This window comes from Monodelphis domestica, chromosome 1 (assembly GCF_027887165.1).
Source record: "Monodelphis domestica isolate mMonDom1 chromosome 1, mMonDom1.pri, whole genome shotgun sequence".
Classification (NCBI taxonomy): domain Eukaryota; kingdom Metazoa; phylum Chordata; class Mammalia; order Didelphimorphia; family Didelphidae; genus Monodelphis; species Monodelphis domestica.
In genome coordinates, this window is record NC_077227.1 from 746,059,915 (window position 1) to 746,072,351 (window position 12,437).

At 37.0% G+C, this 12,437-nt stretch overlaps 1 protein-coding gene across 1 annotated transcript in view; it reads right to left on the reverse strand.

Moving 5' to 3' along the window:
* Window positions 1–3,536: 3,536 nt before the first annotated feature.
* Window positions 3,537–12,437, reverse strand: part of LRRTM4 (leucine rich repeat transmembrane neuronal 4) — an 889,482-nt gene continuing 880,581 nt past the window's right edge. The window contains exon 3 of the mRNA XM_007477807.3: window positions 3,537–4,811. Coding sequence (XP_007477869.1) covers window positions 4,590–4,811 — 222 coding nt within the window. The 3' untranslated portion in view covers window positions 3,537–4,589. The remainder of the gene's footprint in view (window positions 4,812–12,437) is intronic.

Consider the following 12,437-nt stretch of genomic DNA (forward strand, 5'->3'; position numbering starts at 1 on the left):
TATATGTTTAGCATGTATTTCTCTTTGGGGGGGAAATAGTTTCTAAGTGATGGGAATGTTTCTCTTTTTGCCTTTCCCAGAGGATGATATAATTCTTGACATATAGTAAGAGAGAAATAATTCACTGGCCATGTTGTATTTGACTTGAATTATGCATCTGTATAAGGGCAGTTAGAAGGTACAGTGGATAGAATGCCTGGCCTGACATCAGACTCATCTTTCTGAGTTCCAATCTGGCCTCAGATTATTATTAGATGTATGACTCTGGGCAAGTCAGTTAGACCTGTTTGACTTCGTTTTTTCATCTGTATAATGAACTAGAGAAGGAAAGGTCAAACTACTTAGTATGTTGATGAGAAAACCCTAAAAGACCAAAAAATTCCAAATCAAGTCACAGGAGTTAGACATAAAGAAATGACTGAATAACAACAAAATCCTCTCAAAGAAATTCAGCATTTCTCAACACCCCTACTGGGTTTGAGGCCCATTTTTAGACTCTGGAGTTACAAAGAGAACCATAAATCAGTTCTTGTGTTTAAGGAACTTCTACTTGATCACTCCAGACTTTGACCTATGATCTAATAAAGTCACTTTTTTGGGCTTCTGTTAAATATGAAAATGATGATTTTTCTAGATGACTTCTTTGGGCCTTTTCAACTCTGATTTCTATACAGTCCCTTGAACCCTCTCATTTAATTCATGAGGAATCTGAAACCCTCAGTGAAGAAGCATTTAGAACTGCTTACCCTATATCTAGATGTGGAATGGACTTCAGAGTTCATCTAATCTGAATTCCTCATTTTACAGATGAATAAACCAAGGCACCATAAACAAAATTAAATCTCAATAGTCACATGAGTATTAATTCATGGGCCTGAATTTTGTATCCAGGTTCTATGACTACAAACTTAGGGTGCTCTGCAGGTCCTAATACCTAACAAATATATATATATATATATATATATTTTTTTTTTTTTCTCAGAAGCTAGCATTGTTCTTCTGGGGCATAGCACAGTGCCTTGTTCATAGTAGAAATAAAATGATATTGAATTAAATTGAATTGAATTGAATTGAATTGAATTGAATTGAATTGAATTTCCTTGGGTGGTTTTCTTTGATGTTACTGACTTCATAAGATGATTCAGGAGGCACTATTTTTGCTGAGATTTGGAATTAAGTGAAATTCAGAAGCAACCTTGATCTTAAAACATTTTACTGTGCCTAGAATACACAGTAGGAACTCAATAAAACATTTCACATGTGGACTTCATTTGGAATTCAAGATCCTCAATAATTTACAAAATCTGGGACATCCACTAATAATTCAGATGGGAGCCAGGGGAGTGCATGGTGAGCATTCCCTCTCCTGACTTCTTACAGCCCTCAAAGTACTGACCCAACTCAGCTGCCACAGCAGTACCCACAGCAGGTGAACCAGGACAATCCAGCAGTGTTTATAATAGGTGCCAAGTAGCAGAACACCAGGCAGACAACTTTTTGGCTCCATATTACAAGCTTCCCTGCTACCAGCCTTGATCCACACTGTTTGCCAGTATGTCTGTCATATTCAAGCTTGTATGCTGGACTGAGAACTGAGGACCAGACTGGCTTCCTTTCTTGTTTCATCATCTGGACCAGTTTGAGAGGGTAAAGTTTGGATTGTCCCCATGACTATTCCGGTTCATGCTAAATGATTTTCTTCTCTTAAGGCCTGAAATCATGGAAATCAGACTTCAGCATCTTCACTTCTGTGGGGATACTGGCTAAGAATCTTAAAGCAATGACCAAAAATGTTAGCCCTGACTTTTGGATATCATAATTATTTATTTGCCGCAACAAATAGCCTTGGTCAGTGTGGAAAAGAAGATGGGCTAGGTGATCTGGAGACCTGAATTCAGTTCTCATTTTTTTTCTATTTACCATCCTATTGATTTAAGTCAAGGCCTTTAAATTCTTTAGGCTTTAGAATTGCAAAATCACAGAATTTTGAAGAATATCAAAGAATAAATTCCAATCAAATTTGAAAGAAAATTCCATCTATGATATAGCCAAAGTAAAGAATCCTTCATCATTTGGTTCGATACTTTCTAGTGAGAGGACAACCACCACTTGTCAAGGCTCTCAATATCACGTGTAACTGCACAGGTCTATTTGGTAGGCTACTTGTCCACAGCCCACAAGAGACCCAAATGAAATACCCTTTGTAAAGTGCATGGTAATCATTAAAGAATTACAGAAATATTAATTATTATTATTGTCATTTTGTTGGTTTATTTTGTTGCTGTTCTTATCAGCTATTTCCTTCCTTAGGTTAAGTTTCCATCTAGCTCCCTACAATGGTTCGTTGTTTCTTCCTGCTATTGCCCTCTGGGAACAAAGAAACAGACAGAACAAAAAGTCTAATTCCTTTTGCACATGGCAATTTTCCAAATAATCAGGTAGCTCAAATATTTTCCTTACATCTTCCCCTCCCCCAGGCTGAAATTCTGACTTCAAATTTGTCACAATTAAATTTCATCTTTTTTGGATTCATTCTCATTTTCATCTTGTCTAGACATCACAGGACCAGTATGTAGGGGGAGGAACAATGAAAATTTGGATAAATTGTTGGATCACTGAGGCAACGAGATGGTTCGGTGGAAATAATGGTTGTTCTGGATTCAGGAAGACCTGAGTTTGACTCTATCCTAGGACATTTACTAGCTGTGTGACCTTCAGAAAGTACTTTCATTGCCTCACTTCTTTAATTGAAAAATGGGGATAAATAATGGCATAATTAAGATATTTGAAAAAGTACTTAGCATAGTGCCTTATGTGTAGTAGGTTGTTAGTGGTTGGTACCACTATTGCTACTACTATTACTAATATTAATCAATCAATATTTATAAAGCCTTTATTATATACAACTACCACCATCACTACCAGTACTACCAGTACAACTTATTACATGATTGCTATTAATTACTACTACTAGTACTACTACTGCTACCACTGCCACCATCACTACTACTACTCCTGCTGCTGCTGCTGCTGCTGCTACTATTTAAATTTCCTGATTTGTACAATGAGAGCATTGAAGCAAAATAGGGGGATTAGATCTGATAAAGTCTTAGGGCTCCTCTTATGCTTACATCTATGGTTACATCTATCATATGCATCATAGTATCATCCTGTACTCCCAATAGATTGAAACTACATTAAAAAGCAGCAAAACATGGTTGAATGAGTCATGGCTTTGGAGCCCTAAGGCTTTGAATTAGAGGAGAACCAATAACTGATCAGAAGTCAGTGATTCTTGACTTAAATCTCTTCTCTAAGGCGTAACCGTATGAGCAACTCATGAATCTTCCCAAGGTCTCAGTTTCCTGTTTTTTTTTTTTTAATAAAGGTGGTTTGATATATATATAACACTTATTTATTTTCTCCTTTAGCATAAACAGCTGTCATTCACAAAAGCCAAATGCATTGCATTAAGCCAATTTGACTGAGAAAAGGGAAAAAAAAATCTACAATACAGCCAGGAAACACTCAAAACCTTAGGTTGGCTGTGGTGTCCCAACCACAAAATAATATGTTTATTTTTCCACCACTATTTTTTCCTTTTATTGATAAAAACTACACAAAAGCTAACTGATAATTAATTAAAAACAAACAAAACAGAATCCATGTTACACATTTTCCTTTCTATAGGAGTGTTCAATGCACACACGATAAATTTCCCATGAATCCACTCAATCCAGGAAGGAATAGATATGCCAGTTTTTATCTGTAGTGAGGTGCCTGGTGTTCTCCTTCCTGTTGATAGAACAGGAAAATGGACCTGTGTTCACAGCAAAGTGTAATGAAGAGAAAAAATACTCCAAGACTTGTCCCAGTTTCCAGCAGACATCTCGAGTGGACATGCACCTTGGGTTTTTGTTTCCACTTGTGTTTTCATCCCCCCTTTTCAGTCAGTCATCGTCTATACTTCTTTGAGTCCTGTGCCAATGTTAGCATCCTTTAGGTCCAGCACAAGCCATAATGCCCATGATCAGAGTTGGAAATAGAAACACGACAAAAAAATAAAAGAAAAATCAAGCAAAAAGAAACATAGTTTAAGAAAAATCAATTGAAACAAAGTTTTTTGAGTAATAAACACTTAACAAAGAAATCATGTATTGTGTTCCCTCATCCCGCCCCCCACCCTTAATTTTGCCTGTGGTTCACTAGCCAAGGAACCGTGCAGTGTAGAAAATCAGATATACAAACAGATCTCTTAATCCATTCTTTTATGTAGCTAGAGTGAAATCTATTTTAATAAGAACTTGACAATCTTTCTTTATTATTTACATCCAAGAGTTTTGTCTTTTTGAGTTTTAAAGCAAAAGAAAAAATCCAGGAGTTTTCCCTGCTGAACCATACAGGTCATTCCTGCCATGCTAGAGTAGTCCTCTGCCTTGAAGGTGGTACTGTTTCAGTCTCTCTTCCTGGCATAATGTTGGTGGCAGGAACTGTATGGGTGGCTGTGAGCTCACACCCAGTTCTCCTTTAAAGTGAAAGCCCTCCCTCTCCCTCCCTCCCCCCTCGCCCATGAGAAATGGTCTTCAGCATTAATTGGGTATTCTTTCAATATAAATGGCTGGGGCTGCAGAGCGAGCAATGGTGGCAATGAAGCTATGGTCTCGACTGAGCTCCAGGTTGGTCGTCTCAGCTTGCTCCCGGGAAATCGTGTCATATCCCTTGTTGACATGGAGGGGCTTATGAGCCTGGCAGTACCCGATGACCGGCTGATCGTAGCTGTAATAGGGTAGCGTCTTCATATGGTGGGGGACCTGAAGGGCAAAAGAGAAGGAGAAAGCAAAGGTGAGAATCTATAGTACAAGCAGCTTGAACAAGCTGCTTTGAGGAGATAACACTGTGTCGATTGGTTTAGCTCCTTTCATTCTCAGTGTACGAGCACCAGCCGAGAGCACAACGGCCCAAATATGAACTGGAGATTAGTGGCGTTGTTTTCAGTTGGGAAGCCAGCTCTGGCCAGAGCATGTCGACAGCGGTTTGTTTATTTCTCCTAGAAGGTCTCTACCAGAACATCACTTGTTAATTCTGGACAGGGGCACCAAAAGACAAATAGAAATCTACAGTGCATCTGGCATGTCTCCTATTGCTCCCTGAAGTCAAATGCATTTGTTAATATACTTATAATGGACTTGAAGGATGGCCCACACCAATCACTAGCAAAAGACCACTTGTAAATGTGAGTCTTAGAAGTAAATGTGATTCACCGTACAGCCTTCTGCTGTCAACAAGTCTCTTTCCATCCATCTTGCCTGATTATCTCGAAAACTCTGCATTCCTTGACTCATGCAGCACAATACAGGTTAAAACACTTGGCGTGCAATTTTTTGGAAGATTGGGATGAAACCTGGACTCCTTACCCTACCAGCTTTACTGTTTGTTTGTTTTTTTAATTGTGTTTTATCATACGCGGCACTCACAAGACAATGAAAAGCATAAAGAGAATATATCTATTCTTTTATTCATTGCTCTGTCTTTGAGACTCTACACAGATAGTTGAGAACAACAGGAGGTTTCCAAGAAATGTAGTTACATGATCAGAGCTCAATTTTTAGTATGAAATTCCTTGGTCTTGCCTAAGAATGGAATTCTATATATGCGAATGGAACTCAAAGTCAGGAAGAAGTGTATTCTAGTCCCACTTTGGACACATGTTGACTTTGTGATCTTGGGTAAGTCATTTAACTTCAAAAGCTATGTGACTTTCTTATTCTAAAAGCAATTCTAATTTGTGGAGGGAGTTTTCTTTCCAGAATATCCCTTATTTCAATAGAATCATAGATCTAGTAAGTATTTTTTCTTAACCTCAGTGGTTAGAACAAAAGGCAATAGATAGGAAATTGATTGAGAGAAAATGCTCTTTGGTTGGAGGAAAATGAAAGTGCCCTGACAGAGCAATCTCAGAGCAGAATGTGCTTTCTTCACAGATCATGGATTCCCCCTTCTTGGGAATCTTTAAAGAAAGATTTGCTAAATAAGTATTAGAAATTTTACATCAGTTTCTCTTTTTATATTTGGGTTGGGATAATTGCCACATACAACTCTGTGATTATATGTAATTTGATCTACTATATTATAAAGAATACCTTTCAGAAGGGACCAGTTTAAAAGCAAAAGTATCTGCTAGGTGACTCGTCTATAGATAAGGTAAAAGATCCTGAGAGTTTAAACTAGAATCATGGCAGAAAGAAAAGACATTTTGGGTGAATTCTTAAACATGTAGAAGAATCAAAATTAGTTGATTAAGTACTTAGAAGCATCAGTAATTTGAGTTTCACAATATCCTATGGGGAAGGTACTACAGGTATTATTATTAGTTGTATCTGCCTTTTACAGATGAGGCAAGTAAGTTAATAGTGAAGTTAAGGGATTTGCCTATCTCAGAAAAGTTGCTAAGAGATGGAATTTAATTCCAGCTCCTATTTACCCCCTAACCAGCATTCTATCCATTATGTCAGGCTGCTTCTCCACTGAGATAGGGGTGGAGAGAGGTAAACAGTCAATTTGAGAGCATCACTTAAATGTAAAATTATTGGAAGGACATAGCACTATTAATAGAAATACATTAAGAAAAATAGGAATATGAGGAGAATTCTCTGGATGAGTGGGAGAGGGTGTCACATGATGAATTGAAGTAACTAGTAAGGTAACTGGTTTCGGAAAATCAGGAGAAGTTATTGATAAAATTGTGAGTGCTGATCTGTAACTCAAGGAGTCTGGTTGGCACAAGAAGTGTATATTTTGAAGTCATATCTACCATCTCTATATTCAAAGCCACAGAAATATAAGATTGTCTAAAAATATGGCAATGAGAGAGAAAGAAAATAAGAAAGAGTTAGATGATAGATATATAGATAGATACATAGATACATAGATAAATAGATAGAGTGAATGGATGGATGGATAGATAGATACATAGATACATAGAGATAGATAAACACAAAGACAGATGTTGAGACATGGAGAGAGAAAGAAAGAGAGATACAGAGAGACATCTGGGAAACATGGATAGAGTGCTTACTTAGAATCATGAGACAAAATTTGAATATTGTGTGACTCAATCTTGATGTGTTTTATATATCTTAAATTCAACCTATCTAATAATGCATTCACTATTGTTACTCCCTCATTTTTTTTCTTCATCTCTTCCTAATTCCTCATTATTGTCATGGGCAAAATTATCCTCCCATTGACCAAAACTCATTACCTATAGTTCATCCTCAACTTTTCACACACTCTCATCTCCTTCTGTCTATAGAATATATTGCTGATTCATATAGATTTGATTTTCCTAACAACTCTTTCATTTGACCCCATTCCCTTCCTTGGCACTGGTCACCACTATGTGGACTATTACAATAGCTTTCTGGTTGACCTCTCCTACATGCTTTCTCTACTGTAGTCCACTCATCATTGACCTGTAAAACTGATCTTCCTTAAATTAAAGTCTTATATCACCAATTCAATAACCTCCTATGTCTCCCTATTAATTCCATTAGAAAAACCAAAATCTACTATTGAGTTTTTAAAGCTATTCATAAGTGATCCCCCTCTTACCTTTCTATTTTCCTTAATCCTCACTCCATTCTTCACATACCTTAAAGTCCAGTAACAATGGTCTCCTTTTCTCTTTTCATGAGACATTCTATCTGTTGGGTCCAGGTCCTTTCTCTATTGGTCTCCATGTCTGAAATTTTCTCTCCATCTATTTCTCTTAGCTTCATTGATTTCTTTCAAGTATCAGTTAAAATTCAGCACTCTACAATGTCTTTCTCTGATAAGCCTCTGCTAATGTTAATGACTTTCTTCTTCTGATTATATCCAAATTATCGTGGCTAAATCTTGTTCACAATTAGTTATTTACATATCATTTCTCCCCATTAATCTTTGAGTTCCTTTAAAGGTTGAACTAATTTTTAATTGTTGTTGACTGACGTCCCTTCCTCATCTGTAAAGTGTGAACAAGGGTAATGACTAGCAAAAAGGTTTAGAAGGAAGAAATGATCAGAGATATGTAAATTATTTTTCAAATCTAAAAGTACTGCATAAGTATTTGTCATTATTAGAAAGAAATAAAAATAAATTAATTACATAGAGTCATTGAAAGAATGTCTGAGATCCTAGAAATCTATCTTATTCAAATTCATTTTAAACCCTTACCTTCTGTCTTAGAATCAATACTAATTATTATTTCCAAGGCAGAAGAATGATAAGGGATTAGGCAACGAGAGTTAAGTAACTTACCCAGGACTACACAGCTAGAAAGAATCTCAGCCCAAATTTAAGCCAGGATCTCTCATCTTCAAAACTGCCTCTCTACCTGTTTAGCCAAAATTAATTTTCAAATTTTAAAAGAATGAAAGGATAATAAATGTATCTAGAGGGCACTTTAAACTTCATTTGATTGTACTCTGTCATTTTAAAGATGAAGAAACATGCTTAGAGAGATGAAGTTATTTTCTTTGGATTATAGGCAAAGTGCAGTTTTTAGAAGCTTAATAATGAGGTAGGCAGAAGACAATGACAGAGTAAGAAGAATCCTTTGGGTCAATATAGAAAGACTAGAAGAGTGAAATTATACTAAAGTGAGGAAGAGAGGAAGGTGTAGATCTAGGTAGAGGTCGCCAAAAGTGTGGCACAACTCAAATGATGTGGCAACTGTGATGGGAGCAAAATCCATCAGATTGACAATCAGATTTTCATTAGAATAATTAGATAAAAGTGTTTCAATACAATGATGGAAGCTGGTGACAAATTGCAAAAAACCAAGTGTTAAATGGATACAGCTAGTTAGCTAATTGCCTGACAATTGAAAAATGATGAATATTTATGAGGGGCTTATATTGTGCAAGTCACAAACACAAAAATAAGGAAAAGAAAAACCTGTAATTCTCATGGTATAAGAGGGTGGAAGGAGAGGAGGCTGTAGTCCTGGCAAAATCTGGCCTATGTCCTGAGAATAATTTCATCTAGAACATCCCATCTATTGTTTGAATGCCCTGAAGGTGAGGGGTGAGAAAAAATCACACCACTTTCCAAAGTAAACCATCCCACTCATGGAAAACTCAATTTTAAGATATTTTTCTTGACATCCAATTTGTACAGTCTATCCTTTGCTCCTGGATCCCAAAAGAACTAATTTAAATCTGCTTTCACGCATGATGTCTTCCCTGCGGTTTCTATGGGTTAAACATGTCAGATTCACTTAAGTTTTAGTCATGTAACAGGAGAAAAAGACCCCTGAACATCGGGAGTAATACTGATTACTCTCCAGCTTATTAATGCCTTCTAAGTCTATAGAACCAGTACGTATAATTAAACATAAATCAATATTTTGTAATCAATGGCAAATCATTTTAAAATTGGCACCTTTGCAGTAGAGTTTGAAATTTGATATTGCTCCCATTGCCCTGCTTTCATCAATTATCGTAAGAGAAATAAAAATTAAGACAACTTTGATGCTCTACTTCATTCCCATTAAATTGGTGAGTTGGACAATAAAAAGGAAAATTCTAAATTTCACCTAAAATGCCAGATGAGGCTTATTAATGGTAGAATGACAACTAGGATTGAGGTTGCAAAGAGCAGTGGATATGATTGAATTTCCCTCTCATGGGAATATAGATTTGGAACTAGAACAGACATTAGAGGCAATCTAGCCTGCCCTATTTTTCATCAGATGAAAATCTGAAGGCTGTGAGGAAAAAGGTAGCTTGCCTAAGGTCAGAGTAAAGAAGTCTCAAAGTCATGACTCCTTAAATCCTCATCCTTTAATCTATGTATCACACAATACTCTCATTTTTGCCCAATTCGTAGATGTTTACACAGGTTCGGATTTGGGGCAAAATATCATTTTACAGAGCAAGTGAAGGGTAATAAAACTTCATGAGGATTGGGAGCCATGCAGGGGATATCTGAGACTGCTGGCTCAGCTAGATCTTAAACACTTTATTGTAGTATGCTCAGCCATTGAACTGTTGGCTTCTGGAGATCTCGGAGGTTAGGGTCTGGTTTTTCAGAGGGATATTATTGTATTGGGCATCTCACTGTCTGGTTCCTGTGAGTGTCATTCTGCCCCAGCCTCTTGGTAAAGGAAATGCAATTTGTACTACCACAGTGGCCTCTACTTCCCTATAAAAGGGTTTTCTTATTGTTCTTTGTCAGTGATTTTCCAAATTGGTCCCAAGTTCTGTCAAAGCTCGGATCAATTTCACTTGTTAGCTGATAATGACGCTTGGTTAAATATGGTCTTTTCTAAAAGCCTCAAAGCCCACTGGATTCACTGGGGGCTCCAAATTACTTACAGGTAATGAGCATGCCCTATAAAAGAGGAGTCATTCCATTTAGATGAATGACTTGAACTGTTTAAAATAGAATAGCCTTTATTTCTACCCTGGGTTTTCCATAAGGATACGAGTGTTTGAAGCCTAGAACAAAAGAAAACAAAAACAAGCCATTTCCTCTCCTTCGTGAGTGTTTGATAACTATAAGAAAAGGAGTGAGGGTAGAGCGGAGGGACTACAAACACGATGAAATGAGAAGATCTCAGTGTGAATGCTGCCCCAGCTATTCAGGACATTTAGGACCTCCAAACACATCACCTTGGCTCTTACTAATGTTGGGAACAAAAAAAATCAACTGACCAGGAAACCTTTAATATATACCTACTATGTTCCAGGCATCAGTCTAGGCATCACAGATTGAACATTTTTTAAGTGTTTATAAGGGCATAATATGTTTACAAGTATTATTAACTCTTTTGGTTCTCACAGTGATCCTCGAAAGTAGTTGTTATTATCCTGCCCATTTTTCAACTAAAGGAACTGAGGATTAGTGATGAAGTGATTTGCCCCATCACACCATTAGTTTCTAAGGTTAGACTTGAACTCAGTTCTTTCTGACTCCAGTCCTAGTTTTCTCCACCAGGTCATGCCTTTCAATGTACCTACATAGCTATGATATAATAGGGGGACGTACAGGATCCCCAACTTGGGTTTTAGGAAACTATTTTGGTAATAATGTAATGCATCAAAGTAAAACAATAAGACAGTAACATAATAGGATAAGGTTAATTTTCTATTCCAATCTATGTGCCCAAACACACGCAATGCACACATGCAGATATACAAACATAGCTATCTATGTGTATTTGGATTTCATGTATGTGTGTTTGTGTTTTTGTATATGTGTGAATATAGGGATTAGTATAAAACATTAAGATATAGATAATGACATAGTTTTCTTTTTTTTTTTTACTCTGTGTCTCACATTACAACAAAAAAATATCTGTGTCTGTGAGTGTGTATGTGTGTGTGGGTGTGTGTGTGGGTGTGGGTGTCTATGTGGAGCTAGCTAGCTAGCACAATGAATAGAGAATTGGACCTGGAGTCAGGAAGTCCTAAGTTCAAGTTCAGTTTCAGACACTTACATGTGCATCCCTGGGCAAGTAGCTTAACCCTGTTTGCCTCAGTTTCCTAAAATGAATTGGAGAAGGAAATGGCAAACCACTCTGATATCTTTGTCAAGAAGGTCCAAAAGTGTCACAAAGAGTTTAACATGAGTGAAAATGACTAAAAATTAAAAATATAACTTTTAAATATACACATAGCACACATACATGCATACATATGTATTTATTTTGCTTTAAACATAGAATATCTGTATGTTTATCTGTGTGCATATGAATATAAACACATTAAGACATTTAGACACATGTATGTTTTATATATATGCTAAGTGTATATATATGGATGCATGTATTTAAGTATATACATGCATACATATAGTAATATGTGTATATTTATTCTAATAAAAGCAAAACTCATTGCCCATCTCATATGACAGTGTCCATGACAGAAGTTTCCAGACTTTGAAATTGAGAAATGTGTGTCTGGGTGGCAGCTGGCTGGCTCAGTGGATTGAGAGCCAGTTCAAGAGATGGGAGGTCCTGGGTTCAAATTTGGCTTCATACACTTCCCAGATAGGTGACCCTGGGCAAGTTACTTAACCTCCATTGCTTAGCCTTACCACTCTTCTGCCTTCCAACCAATACACAACTTGAGTTAGGAGTTTGTGCTCTTGGCTTAGACTCAGAAGGCTTAGGCTCAGTTCTATCTGTTTCTTCATCATTTTTTTTAAACTTTGGACAGGAAACTTACCCGTCCTCATCCCTAAATTTCTTATGGGCATAATGAGGATCCTGGATCAGATCTCTTCTCTGTTCCAGTTCATCTCTAGCAGATTTAGGCAATTATCCTCCCCCACTCCATCCAGCAGCCACTGCGGCTTTAATTTAAAAAACCAAGCATCAGAGATTTCCATCTATACCCCATGTCCCTCTACTCCAATAGGTCTCAGAGGCCATGATGGCATACGACAAGTGC